Here is a 20,844-nt window from a genome sequence, read left to right as displayed (position 1 = left end):
TGTTTTGTACTGTTGTTTATTGTACTACATTACATATAAACTATGTAAGATGGCTTGGTTTTTGTACATTTGTTATCTGATAGTTAATTGTGAAGCTGCTGTAAATATAGTACACCTCTACCCCGATATAATGCGATCCGATATAACACAAATTCGGATATAACACGGTAAAGCAGCGCTCCGGGGGGGTGGGGCTGCGCACTTCGGTGGATCAAAGCAAGTTTGATATAACAAGGTTTCACCTATAACGCGGTAAGATTTTTTGGCTCCCGAGGACAGCGTTATACCTCGAGGTAGAGGTGTACCTCTTAATTGTAAACTAGCTTAATTCACAATTTTTCTCCAAGTTAAGTCACTAGTGTATTTTGACACCTATGATTTGTTATCTTATGCTTTATTCCTCTGAAATAAAATATTAGAATTGAAGTATGGAAAGGTGTTTGCTGAAAAACCTGGGGCTCACAGGCCCAAAAATAAGTTAATTTGTCATTGCCTGAATACAGATAATACCACACACATCAGTTTTAATGGAATTTTAAAAATGGACAAATTTTTGTGCTGTAAACAAATTATTATTAAATCACTATCCCTGAGAGATTGCTCTTGGTTTCTTATAACATAAAGAATTTAGAAAATTTTACCTTAAGCAATTTTATTAAGTCCTAATTCCCATTTTTAAGAGTGCCAAAGTCACTTTGGGGGACAAATCCAGTTACAGAGGATAATTGATAGTCTGTTGGACTTGTACTCTTAAGAGACAGAGACACTTTTTTTTGAAAATTTTACCCTTAATGCAATTTCATTTGTGGAACTATACAAAAGTAAGGGGATGATTTACAGTAGAGTTTTTTTTACCTTCTCTTTTGTATAAATAATTTTGATTGAGATGTACATGTGAAATTTGGTTGTAAAGTATATTGCTGTTTGAAGAGTTGACCTTTTTATGTTCTACCTAAATAACTTCTTGTAGTTCTAAAGTATTTCCCCAAAAATGTTCTACATTAAAAGGACTACTACTTGGTTTAAAACAAGAGATGATAAAGCGTGGGGTTTTCAAAAGCAAATTGGAATTAGTCCACCTGTTGAGGACTCTTAAAAGTTCCCTCCTTTGACTTTCTGCAAAACAATAATTGCAATTCTAGATTTGGATAATTTTTATTTTAGAAAGAGGTTATAGTGATTTAGAGAAAATAATCATGTGTTTGAATATCTGGCTTTTTATGCATTTCAAAGTGTGACTGTAAATGTTCATTAATGTTTCTTGCTGTTGTAGAGACTTGGCGAGCGTTGGACAGCAGTTTGTCATTGGACTGAGGAACGTTGGATGAAGCTGCAAGACATTCAGATACTGTGGCAGGAGTTGGTGGAAGAGCAGGTAGGAAGCTGTGCAACTATCCAAAAATTCTGATTTTAACTCATTACAATTGTAGCTACCAAAAACATTTGTCAAACTGTAAAATTTTCATCTGTAAAATTATTTGCCACAAGATGCAAAATTAATCTCTTCTCCTTGGGACCTGCCAACCTGTACATGACAGTAATATAGGAATAACTGTAGTGGATCAGACCAATCTTGTCCAGTACCCTGTCTCTACCATGTTCCTGAGGAAACTTAAAAACCCTTATAATGAACAATTATGCAATAATGTGATGTGGTAGGATGCAATACCCTGTTGGCAGCTGAATCATGAAGTAATTAAATCCCTTTGCTCTGTTGAGATCAAAAGTCCAAGTAGTAGGAACTGCTTGAGGTTTCAGAACTAAATAAAGGGACCTGGGAACTAATAAGAAGTTTGAAGATTGGAGGAAAGAGCTATGCCTTATGAAAGAGAAGCCATTAAGTATCTCAGGTTTTCAATGAGTCAGGGTGGAGAGGGGATGCTAGTGAGAGATGAGCGGAGCTTCATCTCCAATGCAGAGGATTGGACTGGGGCCTGGTGAAAGGGACCAGGTTACTCTTCTTCCTCCACTTGATACAGAGGAGGATTTGGGCTATGTGGCAACTCTGCAGCAGCTTGTTTTGTTTTTCTGATGACGGATTTCTGTGAGAGACTAACTGCTCTCAGGGAGAAAACAGCCCTGTGGAGCTGGATTTTGTTGTCATTTTGGTTTGAGTTCCTGAGCATAGTGACCCTTTTATTCAAGCCTCTGAGGAAGAAGTTTCTTAAGCCTAGGCATGAGAGCTTTCACATTTTTATCCTGTCCAATGTAGTGGTTTCATAACTGTGAAAATACCGTATATACTCATTCATAAGCCGAATATTTTTGGTAAAAAAGTGACATGTCAAAGAGCGGGGGTTGGCTTATAAACGGGTCTACACCAAAATTTGATGATTTTAAACTCTGTGAAATCATTGAATTGAATATCTGCTACATTGTTGTTTTGTTTACCTGGAGTGTCTGCAGGCACAGAGCCCCTCAGCTCCATGCCTGCAGATGCTCCAAGTAAACAAAACATCCCAACCCATCAGCTGCTTATCCTGATGTCCGGGAGCCAAAGTTGCCAACCCCTGAAATATAGGGTCGGCTTATGAAAGGGTTATACAGTTTTTGCTATTTTTACCTAACCAACTTGGGGGAGTCGGCTTATAAATGAACGGGCTAATGAACGAGTATATACGATATATAATTCCTTAAAAAATCCTAATTGTTTTTCCTTAGTAATATGTTGTGTCAGTGTGTTCCACAGATGAAGTGTTGCAGAAACTAAAACTTTAACAGTTGCACGTTTTTGCATTTCAGTTTCATTTTTCTTGCATTATTAAAATAAATAATCCTTACTTCTTATTCGTAATAATATCAGTGTTCATTCCCAGTGACTTTAATATAGAAGTAATTGCATCCAATGCAGTTCTGAGCCTCTCATCTTGCAGGATCAATATCTGTGGAGTGTTGAGGATAATTTATCAACTTTGAACCCCATGGTCATTGGACTCTCCTGTCTTGTTAGTTAACCATGCATACATGGTTGGTGCATGAAACCCCCTTCAGGGAGGCTAGCCACACCCCTTCTGCCACTCCTCCCCCCATTACGGCTGGAGGAGCTGAGCTGGGCACAGTCCACCCGCACCAGCTCTCCTGGGTCGCTGGCCGGCCCGAGGACTCGGGCAAACCGGTATGCCTGAGCTTGCCACTGGCCAGCCAAGCCCCAAGCTCCAGGCCACTTTGGGGGAGCAGGAGAGGGAGAAAGAGGCCTCAGGGTGGAGCATGGGTGGGGCCGTGGCCTGGGTTCGGGCAGGCTTACCCTCCCCTTGCCTATTATACCCGCTGCCCATGAGTGCATGTTTGTCTGTGTAATGGTGAGACAGTTAAAGGATTTGTATCTGATTTATATTCAAACTGTAAAACAGTATTTAAATAACAGATTGTTTTATTTGGGTTAAGACCAGTAAAGAATGGAGTAAAATGGAAACTGTTGGTCATTGACTCTGAGAGCGAAGTAACAGTGAATCACTAAGTAATTGGCAGCCTGGTAATTCTAGAATCTTTCCCAAATGTGCTGTACGTGCTGCCAACATGAACAAACACACATCTTTTTCCAGCCAACTAATCAATCCTATGACTAATATTTTTACAATTATGGATCTAAAATAAAACAGGCAGTTTAATAGAATGAGATACGTGCCCTATCTCAATATTTGCTGATTTAAACATTGCCATCTTTGTATCTCAAAATTAATGTGAGTTGAAGCCTACTTGATGTGACACTACACTTTATTTTTAACTTGCTGTGCAAATAAACGTATTTAGGTCATAGCATAAACAGCCACACTGGGTGCTTTCTTCAGCTGTGCTAGTCAGAGCCGTTGTTTGAGAGCTAGTGCTTATTCTGTAGTCCTGCTTAATAGCAGTAGTTGGGCAGTACTTTGGCAGCTTGGCATTCTTAAATAGTGACATGAAATGCTATAAACAATAAACATATATTTTTTCACGTATATGAAAAATAAAATCTGTTTGGGTCCTATGGATCCTGGGTGTAGAACAGTGGTACCTATCCCGTTGTAGCTAGCAGGGTTCCAGCCTGGCTTCCATGACCGAGAGCAAATCTACACAAATCTGTGAGCCCTGCCCAGGGCTGACGGCCACCAGGTGATGTAAGTAACACAGTGCTTACACAGACACTGCATTGCCCTAACTACATCAATCATAACGCAATGCCTCTCCTGGAGGTGGAGTTAAGTTGAGATAGTGGGCAACTATCGGTAGGAACTACACTTTAGTGTAGATGCTTACAGAGCTAGGTTGACATAAACTGCCTTATGTTGACCTAACCTCTATAGTATATACCAGGCCTGAGAACCATGTTATAGTAATGTTTTCTATAGACTACCAGTAATCCTGGTTGTCATTAGCATGGCTCTGCTGCTAGTGTGGACCAGGTTTTAGAAACTGGTCTCTCAAATGTCATACATATATTCTTGTATAGTCAGAGAAACTTACAGCAAAATTGTATGGCAGTTTTTGTGTGGTGAGGGTTTATATCTGAGTCAAGGAGATGAACAGAGGAGCCACTAATCCCACTCTAGGTCAGGGTACAGGCCCTCAACTACTCCCATGTCAAAGTAGCTTATGTGAATGTGCTTCTGATCCTTACACAACTGCAAGTGCAGTTCTTATCAGATGTGCATTCAGGAGGACTGCTTGCTAACCAGGAAATGGGGACAGCTTAATCAATGGAAATGAGTGCGTCTTACACAGGAGTCTCTTCATGTGCAGGTATTTTACATAATGTACATGAACTGTGTGACTCTGAAAATAAAAAATCCTTGAAGGTTTTTTACTGTGTATTTTAAATATAGTGAGTGTGATGATGTGGAAATGTCAGTGTTTTACCGAAATGTCCTTTCATCTGAAGAAATAATTAAATGGTTTCAGGGCCGCCCAGAGAATTCCGGGGGCCCGGGGGTCGCGGGGGGGGGGGGCCTCAGCTCTCTAGACCTAGACCGCGCGCAAGACCTGGGGCGGCGCTGGCTTGGTTGGTTGAGCTCCGCCAGCATGCGCAGGCAGGTCGAGCCCGAGCCGGAACGGCGGCGCGCGGGTGCCGTGGTCGTCCGCTGCGCCTGCCTGACCCGCAGTCATGCCTCGGGAGGTCCAGCCCGCGGCCGGCCCGCCGCGCCTCCCGCGGCGCCCTCGCTGCAGTTCCACCGGGTCCGGGGCTCCGGCGGCTGCCATGCCTGACCTCAAGCGGAGCTTGGGCTGAAAACCAGGCCCCAGCCCCGGGGGGGGGGGGGGGGGGGCCTGCGGGGGCGGCCTGCCTCCCCCCCCTCCCTCCTTGCCCCGGCCCTGAATGGTTTAAAGGAACCATTGTTTCAGTTTGAGGTACTGGCTCAGGATCAGTCATCTATACTACCAAGCTTAATTCATCAGTCCCTATGTTTCAGGAAAATTAAGTTAACTAGAAATTCTGAAATTAGAACTAATTTCAAGTTCTAGGAAAATAGCTGTGTTCATTGAGAAAAATATTTTAGATCATTCAGCTGCTGTCACTTCTGCCATTTCACCAGTCAACTGGAAGAATGAACAGAGATGCATCAGTCTTTTTATGACTGCCTAAAGAATCTTTGGAAGCCTACCTGCCTAGTCAGCATAATTCTTACCACTCAGGAAACAAATTAGTCAGTCATTGATATTTATTTCTTAGCACTGTAATAATTATAATGTTTCAGTTTCCTGGAGTGGGTTATCATGGTCAGCTAAATTAGCAGAGATTAATCATTCACGTTGAAGAGCTTCTTAACTCAGCTATATAAAATGTGTTGGCTGGAACATCAGCTTAATTTTTCCAATGAATATGTGGTGTTGTGGCCTTGTTCTTTCATACTTTATGGCATTTTCATCACCCTTATATTTTCATGTCTATACATTTATGTACTCAGGTTATATGGGAAGGGAAAACTAAAGTAGTCTTAGGTCCAGGAGTTGCTAATCAGTCCTGGGCCAATGTCAAAACTGCACAACTAGATTGAGGATCTAGTGACAGTTCTATAGTCTAATGTCCAGTGAACTGCTAGGGCTGCTTTCAAACAAACAAAAAAAACCCTTATGTCTCTGTGGTTCTTAAACTGTGGTCTATGGAGTGTTGGATGGGACATGGGCAGCTTCTCATTGCTTCCAGCTGTTAAATTATATTAAAAGAAGCTACTATACAGTACTAACATTTTTTCACATAAAGCGTTGTGGTTGCTACAGCAATGGTATTTGACCACTAATGAGGAAGGACAGTGGTCTTCACTATTCCAGATGAGATGGGTGGAGAAGCCATGAGACAGTTTCTCCACACTATGAAAAAGTTAGAGCACTCCTCCTTTGTGTTGTTCGACCATGGTGTATCCTTACAGTGTTAGTCTCTGTCTCTAGCATTTTGTGAGGCATTGCCTGCTAAAGCTGTGTTGCAGCTGAAGTTGAGAAAGATTCAAGGATGGTAATTAGAATGTCATGATTTGAAAGTTGGTTGTGACAAACTGCCAAGGCTAGAAACACTGAAAGGTCCTGAAAGCAAGCTTTTTGGAGCACTAGGCCTGCTAGTGATGAGAAGGAAAATTGATTATTCTAAATATTTCACTCCATTTCACTCTGGTATAATAATTTGTAAATGTACGCTGAATTTGTGGCAGATATCTAATCTGGTATTCTTTTATCCCTGCATGTGTGCTGCTCTCATTAATGCCAGTAGGAGTTTGATGCATGTAAGGATTGCAGAACAGTGGTGGTGTGATCTCCTTTCAGATCTTCCTGTTAGGAATTTGCCATTAGTTGTTTGACACGGTAGTATGTTTAAGAAGTGCTGTATTCTTTTTCCTCTGCAGTGCTTGTTGAAAGCTTGGTTAACTGACAAAGAGGAGGCTTTAAATAAAGTCCAAACAAGGAACTTCAAAGATCAAACAGAGCTGAGTGTGAATGTTCGAAAACTAGCAGTGAGTATTCCTGTTCTGGTCTTCCCTGTCAATCTAAACAACATGAGTAAGTAACATGTTGTTGGCCTGACTTCATTTGACATCAGTAGGAGCTGTGAACATTCGGCATCTTTGAAAATCAAGCCACACGTTCCCTCCTTATGTTTGTCAAAGTCCTTCATGGAGTTCTTTCTTTGTAAAATGACATCTGTTTTGAGTATTTAACTTATTGTGGCAAACTCTGGTTCTCTGTGCTGCATTATGACCAGTTGCCTCTGTGGTCAACAGTTCCCATTATTTCACTGAAGACTGTCTGTCAGTAAAAGACACTTTCCATAGTTCCCAGTGCTAGCTAAGACCTGCTAAATTTTGTAGTAAATGTACTCTCGAATACTCTACAATATAATAGCTGATTCTGGGGCTGATTCTTTTTAAAAATGTCTTTCTCTCTTGTTGCATGATAAAGAATTGTGTTTTTAAAACACATAGTTTGTCTATGGAATTAAGAGAAAATTTTTGAGTAAAATCTGGGAAGTGGTGGGGAAATATTTAGGATCTTTAAGTGAAAACAGTTAATGGATTTTTTTTTTAAATGACAGATTTTGAAGGAAGATATGGGAATGAAGCGTCAAATGCTAGATCAGTTAAGTGAGGTTGGTCAGGATGTAGCACAGCTCCTTGGGAATAACAGGGCTTCAAAGAAAATTGACAGTGATCTGGAGGAACTAACTCAGAGGTGGGACAGCTTAGTTCAGAAGCTTGAGGACTTCTCTAATCAGGTAAGCAAACAATATTAAATTCTTTCAATCCTTGATGTGTCCTTTGGCACCAGCTTTGGTAAAGGAAAGTTCATGCAATTACTTATGCCTAAATTAATCCATAATGTAATTCTGTGGACTTCCCTTGGTCTGTCAGAGCACAAATTTGTTACCCTTTTGGACACAGCTGTGTGAGGCCCAATTTCTTCCACTCAGGTGGTGGGAGGATGGGGGCAGGGCCGGCTCCAGGCACCAGCGTAGGAAGCAGGTGCTTGGGGCTGCCAATTCAAAGGGGCGGCATGTTCAGGTCTTTGGAGGGAATCTGGTGGCGGGTTCCTCATTTCCTTTCTTCCTCTTTGAGCTGCCGTCAAAGAGGAAGAGAGGGAGGACCTGCTGCCGAAGAAGCCGCGCAATTGAGCTGCCGCCCAAGTGCCATCACTTGTCTTTTTTGCTGCTTGGGGTGGCAGAGAAGCTGGAGCCTGCCCTGGAAGGGGGCCTCATTAATATTTTTATCTTTTACTGGTGGACAAAATAGTTTATTTTATATTGTTTGGAATTTTATTGATTATGTTGTTGTAAGGGTGCTGAGATTGGCTAAATTGGTGATACTGTAGAAGTCAGAATAAATAAGTACATGGAATCATACTAAGGTTGAATTTAGACCAGTGTGATTTGTCTCAATATGGTACAGATTTACCATGATATATTGAAATTGTAGACATAAATATTCATATTGGCATGCAAGAATAAGAACAAAGCTTGCGTGTTTACACCATATCTTACTATTTAGGGCTCTAGTTAGTATTTCTTACTTGCACAAAACTCCCATTCAGTAAGGAGTGCTGAGTAAGCTAGGCCACATTTCTGAAAAAGACTCAATCATGTGCTTGACTTTGACTGTCTAGAGCACTCCCATGAGTCCAGTTCAAAGTTCTGTAAAGTCAGTAGACTCCCATTGATGGTAATGGGCCTTCGGATTGCGTGTCAATTTTTGCATAGTTGGAGTCTAGTTGTGATGAACTGGCAGCATAAGCATTTATAAAGTTTTGTGTTATACTTCAAAAAAAACCAACTCCTTCAACTGTCTCCCCTTCCCTCCTTCAGTGGTTGGTTTTTACTGGTGAATGAAAATCTGTCATTGGCTTTGTTGGTTATATTTACTCAATCTGCTACAAACTTTCAGTCAATTTGAGAGTTTTGATGCTTAGTTTCCCCATCTGGAAGAATTAGGATAATGTTACTTCTATCTACGGATGAGAAGGGCTAAATGTGTGACGAGTTGTTTTTATTGTTAAATGGGTTTGAATGACATGTAAATGTAATTGATTGAAAAAAAGCACAGATCATTTGTCCCGTAAAGAATAAACTCTTTGCTAAATCATTTTGTGTAGGTAACACAGGCTGTGGGAAATATAGGAGTGTCCCAAGTGTCACAGAAGACAGATACAGAAATGATTTCTGTAAAGGAGCAGCTAATGGTAAAACAATACAGACAGGAACTACCACCACCTCCACCACCAAAGAAAAGGCAGATACCCGTGGATATTGCTGCAAAAAAAAGGTAAGAATACATTATTGGTATTTGTTACTCACTAGATAATATTTTAAACTTATTTTCCTTAGTCATTATATATGAAATTGTCTCAATGCAAGTAAGAAATATCTATAACCTCTAGTGCTCGGTGAAATTTTTCAGCCAAAACTTTTTTTAAACAAAAAATGCAAGTTTGGGTTGACCAAAACATTTTGCATACTTGTAGAATTGTTTGTTTTTTGATTCAGAATGACTTAATTTTGAAATTCACTTTAAATTTTTTTAAGTAGTAGTTAAAAAAATCTGTAGATTTTAAAAGTCTTCCCCCCCCCCCCAACTTCTTGATTTGCCAAAAATTTTGTGTCAGGTTGACTCAACTATTGTTTTTAGATTCTTCCGCTCCCCTCCCTCCCCGAACGGCCAGTGATTAACAGATTTTTATTTTTTTTTATTTTCACATATTGTCTCCTAATTGGCACATAACTGGGGGCCCCAATTATGCTTGGTTGGTCCCCTCCTCTGACAGTGACATGTGCTCTGCGTTGCGTTTCTATTTGTGCAAAGGTTACACAAAATATTCTGGAAATTGGTGTGCAACAAATAATCATGAATTTTTCCACAAAAAGTGAAGGAGAGGCTGAGGGAACTGGGGTTATTTAGTCTGCAGAAGAGAAGAGTGGGGGGGATTTGATAGCAGCTTTCAACTACCTGAAGGGGGGTTCCAAAGAGGATGTTAGGAAACACTATTTCACTATGAGGGTGGTGAAGCACTGGAATGGGTTACCTAAGGAGGTGGTAGAATCTATATTCTTCAAGGTTTTTAAGGCCCGGCATGAGAAAGCCCTGGCTGGGATGATTTAGTTGGTGTTGGTCCTGCTTTGAGCAGCGTATTGGACTAGATGACTTCCTGAAATCTCTTCTACTCCTAATATTCTTTGATTCTATGTATCTCCATATTATTATTATTATTAAGAAGGCATTTTCTCATAGACCTGAGTTCTGTTTGTAGCTCGGTGACTGCTGTACCATGTGGCTTTTGTGGAAGTCATTCACTATCTGGTTTTCAGAGCTACAGAACACCTGCAGATCCCATTAACTTCAAATGGAGTTCTGGGTGCTCAAGACTGCTGAAAAATGTGGTGCTCAGCCCCTCTGTGCCTCAGTTTCCCTATTGAAAAATGGAGAGAATTTCCTTTGTAAAGCACTTTTAGATCTTTAAATGAAAAGCACCATCCAAATGCCAAGTAATATTTATTTTATTTAGTAATATATAACATATTAATTTATTATTTACTTCTAATTGTGTTAAAATACATTGTTGCAACTATCTGGACAGAAAAACTGGTGGTCTGCCCCCAGCCTTCCTATATATTTAATGTATTGAGGTCTCATTGCTACGAACTCACCATACCTTTTTTTAAAAGCAAAAGGTACTATAGTGTCCTTTATAAAATATTGTAACTAAAACTAAATTACTATGGTCAAGATAAATGAACAGAGTAAATGCTGTACATGCATATGTCTTACCCTTGCCATTTTCCATTTACTCTCCATTTTGAAAAATTCAAGAATTTATTTCACCAGTGGCTTGGCTTCTGTACTTCATTAATATTAGAGGCCTGAGCCAAGAGCAGGGCTTTACTGTGCTAGGTGCTGTTCATTCACATAATGGGAAATAGCTGTATCTTTTAGAGCTTAAAATATCCCCATTTTAAAGATGGAGAACTAAAGCACAGAGAGAGAAAGGAACTTGCATGAAGTCACCTGACAAGTCTGTAGCACAGTGTCTGATTGAACCCAGAGCACCTTAGTCCCAGTCTGATGCCATAACCATAATATCATCATTCTCTGTTTACAGTTCTTGAATTAGAGGTTCATGATGCTGTATAAACTTTTTTTTTTTGCTTTTTAAGAAAGTGATTGATCCTGCCTCATTTTACCATTTCCCTTTACTAGTGTTAAAGCTGTATCAGAGAATGAAGTCGGAAAAAACAGGTTAAACTTTCAGTTGCTTTTTTTGCCACTTCCCTATAACACAAGTTTGAGCCAATAAGTGAACAATGGCAGGAAACCTGCAAATTCTCCCATGAACAGTTTGACTGACTTAACAGTAACTTGCTCAAATACATTTGTTAGTCTCTAAGGTGCCACAAGTACTCCTGTTCTTTTTGCTGGAATTAGTTTCTCACTGGGTTAATTACAGGCTGTTGTTCTGCATTAGGGTTTGTCTGCGTGGGAAAGTAATAAGTGTGACTTTAAACCAATATAGTTAGACTTGTATAGTGCTCATACATAACCTTATAAGAGTGTTTGTTTTATTTTTTCTTGTTTAATTTGTCACTTTGGAAATGGTATAAACTAAAAAAGCCACTCTCACGGTGAGCTATTCTGGTATAAATATGTTGGTTTAAATTCACATCTTAGCTGATATTGGCTTAGCTTTCCTGTGTAGACCAGCCCTTAGTGTAGCTGAAGAGCCTGATTATAAGCAGAGCTGCCCGGAGGGGAGGGGGGGGGAAGTGGGGCAATTTGCCCCAGGCCTCGGGTCCCGCAGGGGCCCCCGCGAGCCCTGGCCTGGCGACAGTCCGGGTCTTCAGCGGCATTTTGGTGGCGGGGGGCCCTTCAGTTGCTCCAGGTCTTCGGCGGCATTTCGGCGGCGGGGGGGGCCTTCACTGCTGCCGAAGACACAGAGCGACTGAAGGGTCCCCGCCGCCGAAATGCTGCCGAAGACCCGGACCGCTGCCAGGTGAGTACAAGCGCCGCAGCTCCCCCGCTTTGCCCCAGGCCCCCTGAATCCTCTGAGTGGCTCTGATTATAAGCTATTTCTCAATCAGCTGATCATTTCTAATGCCTTTGCTAGCTGCTCCGAGTTATTGTTATGTAATTCTTTAGCAGCAGGTTCTTCATTTAAGCTAATTTTACAAATTTTTGCAGAGTTTGGAACAAAAATATAGTCCTTAGTTGTGTGTCATTCATATTTTTAATTTTGTTTTTTTAGGGAAACCTTATGCTTACAGCCTTGTAAGATGCATCCTATAAAGACCGTATGTTAATAGAAATAGTAATCATGTGTTGTAAGGTATCTGTAAAATGAGAAAGCAAAAGGTACCATTGCATCAAAGTTCATGCAAGGGAAATTGATGATAATGAAATGGTTTTCACTGTGGCAGTTTGATGAAGAGTCTGTAAGCAGTGAGATTTGTCGCTACTCGCTTGTGGTAGGGCAGTAATGTGAAAATACATGAATGCATGTGTGCCGCCTTGCTTTCTCAGTATTGATGGAGGAACGTGCGGAACTTAATAAAAGACACAATGACTGAATGGGAAGAAAAAAATGATGAAAAATATTATCTGACCTTTTAAACCAGGTTTGATGCTGAAAATGCTGAGCTGTTGAACTGGATTTTGAAATCAAAAGCTGCCATTCAGGTCATAGAGATCAAAGAATACAAGAAGATGAGAGAGACTGCAAACATGAAAGAAAAGTTGAAGGTAAACTAAGAAGATGGAAGGATGTTTCAGTGAATAGTTTGTCAGTTTTCGCTTGCTATCAGCTAGAGGTACAGTCTGATCTGAGAGCTTTCTGTGGATTAAGTCCCATTGGTAAATGGCTCTGGAATGCTGGACAAACGTTGAACTCTCTGATTGGCTGTGGGTCATGCGTACTGATTTACTGGGAGGAGTTTTTTTTTCTTTTTTCTTGCTAATATCCGCCTTCAGTGTAGTAATAGGAAGTGCATTTCTTGAGGATTATTGTGTTTTCTAGTGAGCTACTTATTTTAGCCTCATGGTTGACAACTGGAGAGGGGGACTGATTTGAAAACACTTAAGTAACCTTGGGAAAGTATAGAGCTGTGGGCAGTCTCTACACACAATCCCCTGGAGGCATATATTGACCCTTGGCCCACCCGGTCCCTCAGAAGAGCCTGAAGTGTTTTATTGCTAAAGTAATTGGAATCTTACTACTTAGAATCTTAGCATAGGTCAGAGTCCCTGTAATTATACCCTTTATACAATACTGTTGCTATAAAACTGTCACCAACCTGTGAGACAGTGTAGAATTTACAAGACCCTCTGGGAGCTATGCCTACTCTGTCTTGGATTCATGCCACCGGAGGAGTGAATCCTTGTGATTTTTTTTTTTTTTAAATAAGCATTGTGTTTGCAAAAGCTTACTGGAATATTAGCAGCACTTGAATCTGCTTGTGGAATCTTAATATACATATTTAAGTCTCCAGAAGGAGGCTCACTTCTGAGTAGGCTCCAGTGCAAAAAGATGACATTGAGGCTATATGGAAGGATGTTGTAGCTGCTGCTATTATTTTTAATCATTATTTATAAAGCTCCATAAATGTGCAAGGCTCTTCACAAAACAGAGTCCCTGCCCAGAAGAGTTTACAGTCTGATCCCAATTCTGTAATTTACAACACACAGACAGCATGCTCCTCTGTGGAGCCCCATTTAAGTAAGTAAGTGTTCCAGGGAAGTATAGCAGTTCACCTGTCTGTCAGTTGCAGGCTTGGAGCCTCTGTTAGGACAAGAGTAGAAGAGGGTGACATACATGGAGAAGAGTTAATGGAGAAAAGGATGAGTGTGCAAACAATAAGTTTGAGATCACTGGCATGTATCAAGGGGGCTTATACTTAAAAAAAATAAATTAACTTTAGACTGTGGCTTGTATATCTCCTTGAAGAGATGCATTTTGAGGGGGAACCGGAAGGAGGGGTAGATGCATGGCAGAAGAGGGAGTAGCCAGGGGCTTCCTGGCATGTGTGTGATTTAAAAAAAAACAAAAAAAAACAACAGTGAAATGTGGGTAAAGGATGTGAAGGGTTATTCAGCTGAGCTGCTTGACCTGAGCAAAATAGACATGTTGAGGAATGAAAAGGAGAGAAGAGCTAAGAAGGAAGATGGAGCCACTCCAGTTTCAAAATGACGGACCTATATTTACTAATAAGTTAAAGAAGCCAATCTGAACCAATAATTTCCCCCAGGCCCCCAATTTAAAAAGGAAGGAAGAAGGGAAATGATTTTGACAGTTTTGATTAAGAAATTCAATTCAAGGTTGGGGTGTTAGTATTCAGGGCTCTCCACAAGGCTGGCACAGGTTATCTGAGGAACCATCTCCCTCTACACAGTCACACTGGAGCAATACACCCATTAGTACAGAGGACAGGTTTCTAGGCCTCCAGCCCACTGTTACATTCTGGGAGTGAAGTCTGCATCAAAATGACCGTGACTCTCTCTGCCTTCGCACCACATTTGAAAGCTCGTTAATTTGACTCAGATTTCCCTCATTACTCAATTATTTAAAAAAAAAAAGCTTTTTTGGGGAAATGGTAGGAGGGAAAAGAAGCTTCAGTTATTTGAAAGAATTAACACTTCCAGTTCTCATGATGAGTGTAGTATGAAGGGGGGAAAAAAAAATGCCTGGAGCCCTGATCTTGCAAGCATCAGAGCATTCCCAAAACAACAAATTAAAAACATATAGGCAGGGCAAGCTGGAGAAGCTTGCATCTGCAATATGTGCTTTCTAGGCGAATTGGAAACTTCAGATTTCACAGGATTCGATGCATTCTTTAACAGAATTACATACACCTGCAGGGCCAGCTCTGCAGCTCGCAATGTAAATTACTGCAGTTAGCTCTACTCAGTGGATAACGCTGTCCACTTACTGTTAATTTGGGGACCAATCCTACTCCTGTGAATTTATGAAAGTTTGCCAGTGACATTTAGGAGACCAAAATGAGGCTCTTTAAGGCACACACAATGAACTGGAAAGAACATGGGAGTCAAGCATTCAAGAATAAAAGGCCAGGAAATTTTACCTATTGTCTGAATTTGACTTGGAGTAAACATAATAAACATGGATCAAACAAAAAACCAAGAGTGCTACAATAACACTAGGAATAAAATTGCAGTGTTTTATCAACTTCTTGCAACCGGCACTGGGAGAAAATGCTTGTGTTGGCTTTAAATGCAGGGAACAAAATATTCTATGGGGAGCCAGTACAGAGTGTGTAGTGTGGTGTGCTCTTGCTGGCCCGTGTTACTGAGTAAGTGGGATGTTACCGTCACCTCATTGTTTTCTTCTGAGATTTCCAATGAAGGTGGTTATTTTTACTGTATTTTTTAATACAAATTTAACTGAAAAGTCACTTTCCCATGGGGTGCTGAATGACTGCCGAATAGTTAGTCACATGCAGCATGTTTCAGGTTTGAATTGGAATTTATATATGAAAGGTTCCACATTTCATCATCACTGGCCAACCAGACTGTTTTGGTCACCTTTCATTTTTGGTATCATGATACTATGATTAAGCTTTTTTGTGACCAGTAAGTATTACTGTGTAATACAGTTTGGCATTAGTTTCTGAAGTGAACGTAACTAGCAAACACTCAAAGATGTGTTGCTGTTTGCAACTGGAATCTCCTGCAACAAATCCTGAATTACCTGGGGAGTGGTAGAGAAGTATGTATTATGTGCTGTACTGAAAAAGTTTCTATGTCAATTCAAATGCCCATCTTTGAAACAATGTTCTTTGTTGGGATTTGATTCGCAGGCCCTAGAAAATGAAATGGCCGAGAAAAGCCAGAGGTTAGATGATCTGAGCCAAAGTGGACAGAATCTGTTGGATCAAATGGGAAAAGGTAAGAGATCTTTAAAGTTCTTTCATTTTGTTTTGGTGGAGGCAAGTGATTTAAGCACTTGATAGAGTGGAAGCAGAGACATTTATTGAAGGTACTTTTTCCAGATTAAGCCTTTCTTCAACTCTTATCTTCTAGAGAGAGCTGAATGGGTCTTAATTGGTGTTTATGAACACAATGCATGTGAATGTTAACCAAACTTATGAAAGATCAGCTCTGAAAACATTTCTCTAAAGTAGCATGTGTCCATTCACTTCCTCTTAGGGCTTCTGTTTTATTTCCATTCATCTGAAGATGTTGAAAAAGGCAACGTTAAAATTATGTATTGTTCTTTTGGAATCTTACACACACAATTTGTCTTCAAGACTTTTATATGTTATTGGCCTGCTGTTTTAGAGCAAAGTTTGGATTGGACAAATATAAGTGTATCTATCTCTGAATATTTGTCTGCTTTATGCATGTTTGTGATTCTGTGTAAAAATTCTTTTCAATGTGTTTTGGTAATACAGTCACTACCCATGGTACAAAGGCAAAAGAGATGATCATAGCTTGAGCCATAATCTGAGTGAATGATTGTTAAAACCCCAACTTCTGAAAACTTACAATTAACATCAGTGAAAACTGAATCTTTTAGCCATGCCAAAGGATTGCTAGATAATAATTCCAATAAATACAATGAAATGCTGTCAGTAAAGCATGTCTCATTCTCCTGTAAAGCAGCTCTTCACATACTCTGGAGACAGAATGTTTGTTGCTCTGAGGTCTAGTCCACAATTGCACCCTGGTACCATAGTTACAATTAGCAGAGTCCTCAGCTAGTCAAAGGGGTGGTGTCTGTGTATGCCACATGTGCATTACATGCCCAAGGATTGGCTGTGCTCACAGGATGATTCTGTCTTGTCTCTGAACACTCATGGAGGACATCATTTTGTAGAACCAGGTGGCATCCTCCACACCATGTGACCTCACACACAAGAGGTCATGCCACATGTTCTACAAAATGAGATCCTTTGCACATACAAGGTCATGACCTCACATACACGTGTAGAGTTGCATTCCTTACTAAAAGTGTCATGGTGCATGCACTCCGCTGGTGTTGACCATTTTTTCTGACAGACTTAGTAAAACTTCTGCCAGGCTACCCAACAGTTGGGCTTTTCCCACTCAGAAAGCCTCATTTGCTAGGAGTCTCTAGCCAGATGATTCTTTTCCTGCTAGGGGTGAAATCTCTAATTTTGTCAGTGACCTGGTGTCACGTTCTGGGGTGCAGTCCAGACCAGTGAGGGGTTGTCATTGTCTGTCCCTGTACCTTCGGTGTCTCTCAATGCTTTGCTGTTGTCGCTCCCGACCTGGGCTGTTCACAACCAGCCTGCCAGCATACAGATTGAACCCTGAGTGTCTGTGTGCTAGACAGCCCTGGTTCAGCAGCACTGACCCCAGCAGCCGGTCCATGTTCCTACTCTAGATTCCACTAGCCATGGTTGCTACTTGCAGGGTGACTCCAACACACTCCCAGGCCCAGATTTTCCCAAAACCATGTATTCTGCCATGTCCAACCCTCTCCTGGGTAGTTCAGAGAAATATGGTTAATTTAAAGACACACAAACACATCACAGCTTATTAATTGGGGTGAATACACCTTTTTATTTAAACACAATACTGAGTTGGTTTATGGTAAAGTGAAATAAATTTTTAAACAAAATTAGGATTAATAGAAACAAGGTGGGTGGGGCAATATCTTTTATTGGATCAACTTCTGATAGAGAGACAAGCTTTGAAACCACACAGAGCTCTTCTTCAGGTCTAAGAAAGATACTCCAAGCATCATGGCTAAACGCAAGATGGAATAGATTGTTTAGCATAAGTAGTTAGCACACGTTCTAAGGGACCATTCAAGGTTGAGTAGCTCATTAATGTCTCTGCAGTCACAGGACAAAAAGAGGGGTCCATGATTTTTAGTATCTAGCAGAGCTATGAATTTAAGCTGCCAGACTCATCTTTTGAAAGTGTTGTGTAGGTTTCTTTGAGGATGAGGATTGATAGGTCAGAAATAGGTTGATCACTTTATGAAGAGTGTTCATCCACAGGTGATAAGGGTGTTTTTTTGTCTTTTATCATTTTCCCTGTGTGAGTTCATTAAAGAGCATAGGGCTTGTCTGGTTTCATCCACATAGTTGTTGGGGCATTTAGTGCACTGACCACATCTTGATAGGCATGCATAGGATCTGTGGATCTTGAAAAGTGTTATGGGGAGTTTTGATCTTTGTGGTGGTGAAGATATGTCTTCAAATTTTGCATCTGGTGCCACTTTGTTAGTGTGTCCTGGTCTGTGGGGAGCTTGCTTCTGATGAGGAGTTTGGAGAGGCAAAGGGTGGTGTTTGAAGGCCAGAAGTGGAATTCAGGAAAGATTTTCTTCGGGATGGGGTCCTTATTGAGTATGGGTTGTTGTTGTTTGATACCCCATATTGGTTCAAGTGTGGGGTGGCAGGTGATAACTAGGGGTGTGCGGTTGGATGGTTCTTCCAGGGTATTTGGGTGGCTTGTTCCATGATTTGACATACTTCCCTGGTGGATTGTCCTTGTTGGGAGAAAGCGGCTTTAAGTGTGTTAAGGTGTGTATCCCGGACTTTAAGTGAGTTAAAATTTAAGGAATGAAGATAGTTATAAGGAAAACAAAATAAAATATGCTTCTAAAAGTCTAAATCTTAATCTAGCAAGGTACAGGCTTTGTTCAAGATGGTTTCTCTTGCCAGCCATTCTTCTTCCCAGCCACGGCTGACTTTCCCTCAGTAAGGACCTTGCACAAAAGTACAAGGTGCTAGCTTCCCTTGTCGTCTTAGGTGAAAGATCCTTGCCTAAGAAGGTTACTCACCTGTGTTTGGTTCCAGAGATTTCAACCACCACTTGGTTGAAGGACATCCTCTCAGCTTGCAAGAATTCTGGCCTCTTGTGTTGTCTAGTGATGGATGGCAAAGACAGCTTCTGTCCTTACTTATATGTTCCAAAATTCAATGATTTGGGGCAGGTCTATACTTAAAATGCTGCATTTGCACAACTGCAGTGCTTAAGTGAAGATGCTAGTTTGCCAATGGGAGAGCTTCTCCCTGTCGGTGTAGTTAATCTACCTACCTGAGAGGTGATAATTATGTTGATGGGAAAAGCTCTCCTGTTGGCATAGGGGGTTATCTCAGTATAACCCATGTTGAGGGTGTGAAAAATCCACACCTCTGAGCAATGTAATTATACCGATAGGTCTGTAAGTTAGATGTGGCCTTTGTTTCAAGAGGCAGAGTGACTTCATGCTCTTCTTCCCTTCCTGTGGGCTTCCCATCCCCAGTATAATTTCTTTGTAATGGAGCTTCCATTGTTTCTGATTCCACCATGCTTAATTTACATAGGAGACTGGTAGGTAGCTGTGACATCCTCTCCTGTCTCAGCAGACAGTACAGCCTAATATAAATGAGTATCTGTAATTCCTTATATAGTGTTAATACATAATCTTACAATGATGTTAGTCACCAGTGTGTCATTAGCTTTCAGAGAAGACCTTACTTTATACACTTTTATAATACAGTAATATTATATACAATCAATTGATTCAGTTGAGTTTAGTCTTCAAATGATACCTCACAAGACACATTTTGTACAAAGATTATTACAATAGTGTATAGTGTGAGAATACAAGGATGTTTAATGTCGCACCTGGATCTCTGTTACAATGGGTCATAATCTCTCTCAAACTGATGAGCCAACTAATTCAGTGTAAAGTGAGACAGTAAAAACTTATGCTGCTTTTGTAATTGTTTCTAGGTTTCAAACCTCTTTTGGGGAGGAATCTATTCTTCTCTAAATTATGAAAGTCTTTGGCCTTAACAAGAACTACAGTATTGATTATAATGCAAAACATGTTTCAAAATTTGGCTAGTGCCACTTAACAATAGGATATTATAGAAGTATTGCTTAACTTTTCTGTCAAGGGGAAGATATATAATGTCAAGCTAGACAAAATATGTAGATTTCTCTCTTAAAATTTTTGACTTCTTCATCCAGTGAATATACTTCATAAGGCCTCATTCAAATACACCTTGTATAAAGAATTGGCAACTTGAAATGGAAATAGCAACACAAACATGCAACTGCAAGATATAAAGAGTACTTTTAAGAATCTGAATTATTGATTACTTTAGGCTGTAATTCAGAGTACCTCAATCATTAGAATATTAGATATTACAGCTTTGTTAATTAAAGTTACAGATTCTTCATATACCTGAATATCCAAATAGCTTATTAATAATGGTGCTGCAGGGATGAAGGTTATGAATCTGGAAAATATCTATAAGATGATATATTAGTTATGTTGCCACAAGCCACAGTTTCTACTACAAATTGTGGTGTTACCAGCACTGAAAGTAATTGCAAGTTTCAAGGCAGTGTGATGAAGACAAGCATATATAGAACTTTTTAGTGTAGACAAAATCCCCAATAACTTACTCACCACAAGGGGAAAAAAAAATACAAACACAGTGAGAAAAGTGTGTGGGTGAAGTCTGTTCATGTTACAATGTTATATCTTCAAGGCATGTATTGTACTGGTTATTCAAATGTATTCAGTCTCTTTTGTAAGAAAGTGTGTGTGAGCTAGTAGAGAGAGAAAAATTCTTCAAGCAGTCTCTGGGCTGGCAATGTTGTGTTTTGCAGCTGCTATTCATATTAATATCTAGTGGTTAATCACATCTGTCTGCAATGTAACATTTGGTACTGTTCTTCCTCTTTCCCAGCCTGACATCCACCCTTTAGACAAATTTACTGACCCCAGTATGCAGTTACTGACTGATGCTTGGTAGTTTGCTGCTTGTCTTTTTCAACAGTAACTCTAGAGCGCTCAGGGAAAACTTCATAAAAAAGCCCATTGTTTAATGAAGTTAATTTTATTTAATGATTTAAGATGTTTAAATATTGACTTCCAAAATATAATTCAGTATTTAAAATAAAAAATGGGTGACTGCTCATC

The 20,844-nt window shown here is 40.2% G+C and overlaps 1 protein-coding gene across 6 annotated transcripts in view; it reads left to right on the top strand.

The window, feature by feature from the left end:
• Window positions 1-20,844, top strand: part of UTRN (utrophin) — a 576,172-nt gene that overhangs the window by 132,235 nt on the left and 423,093 nt on the right. For all 6 annotated transcript variants that reach the window (XM_039528635.1, XM_039528634.1, XM_039528636.1 and 3 more), the window contains 6 exons: window positions 1,274-1,375; window positions 6,807-6,914; window positions 7,493-7,672; window positions 9,043-9,212; window positions 12,554-12,677; window positions 15,749-15,836. In XM_039528635.1, coding sequence (XP_039384569.1) covers window positions 1,274-1,375; window positions 6,807-6,914; window positions 7,493-7,672; window positions 9,043-9,212; window positions 12,554-12,677; window positions 15,749-15,836 — 772 coding nt within the window. The remainder of the gene's footprint in view (window positions 1-1,273; window positions 1,376-6,806; window positions 6,915-7,492; window positions 7,673-9,042; window positions 9,213-12,553; window positions 12,678-15,748; window positions 15,837-20,844) is intronic.

This window comes from Mauremys reevesii, linkage group 3 (assembly GCF_016161935.1).
Source record: "Mauremys reevesii isolate NIE-2019 linkage group 3, ASM1616193v1, whole genome shotgun sequence".
Taxonomy (NCBI): domain Eukaryota; kingdom Metazoa; phylum Chordata; order Testudines; family Geoemydidae; genus Mauremys; species Mauremys reevesii.
Note: the sequence above shows the minus strand (reverse complement) of the source record. Positions and strands in the feature narration are given on the sequence as shown.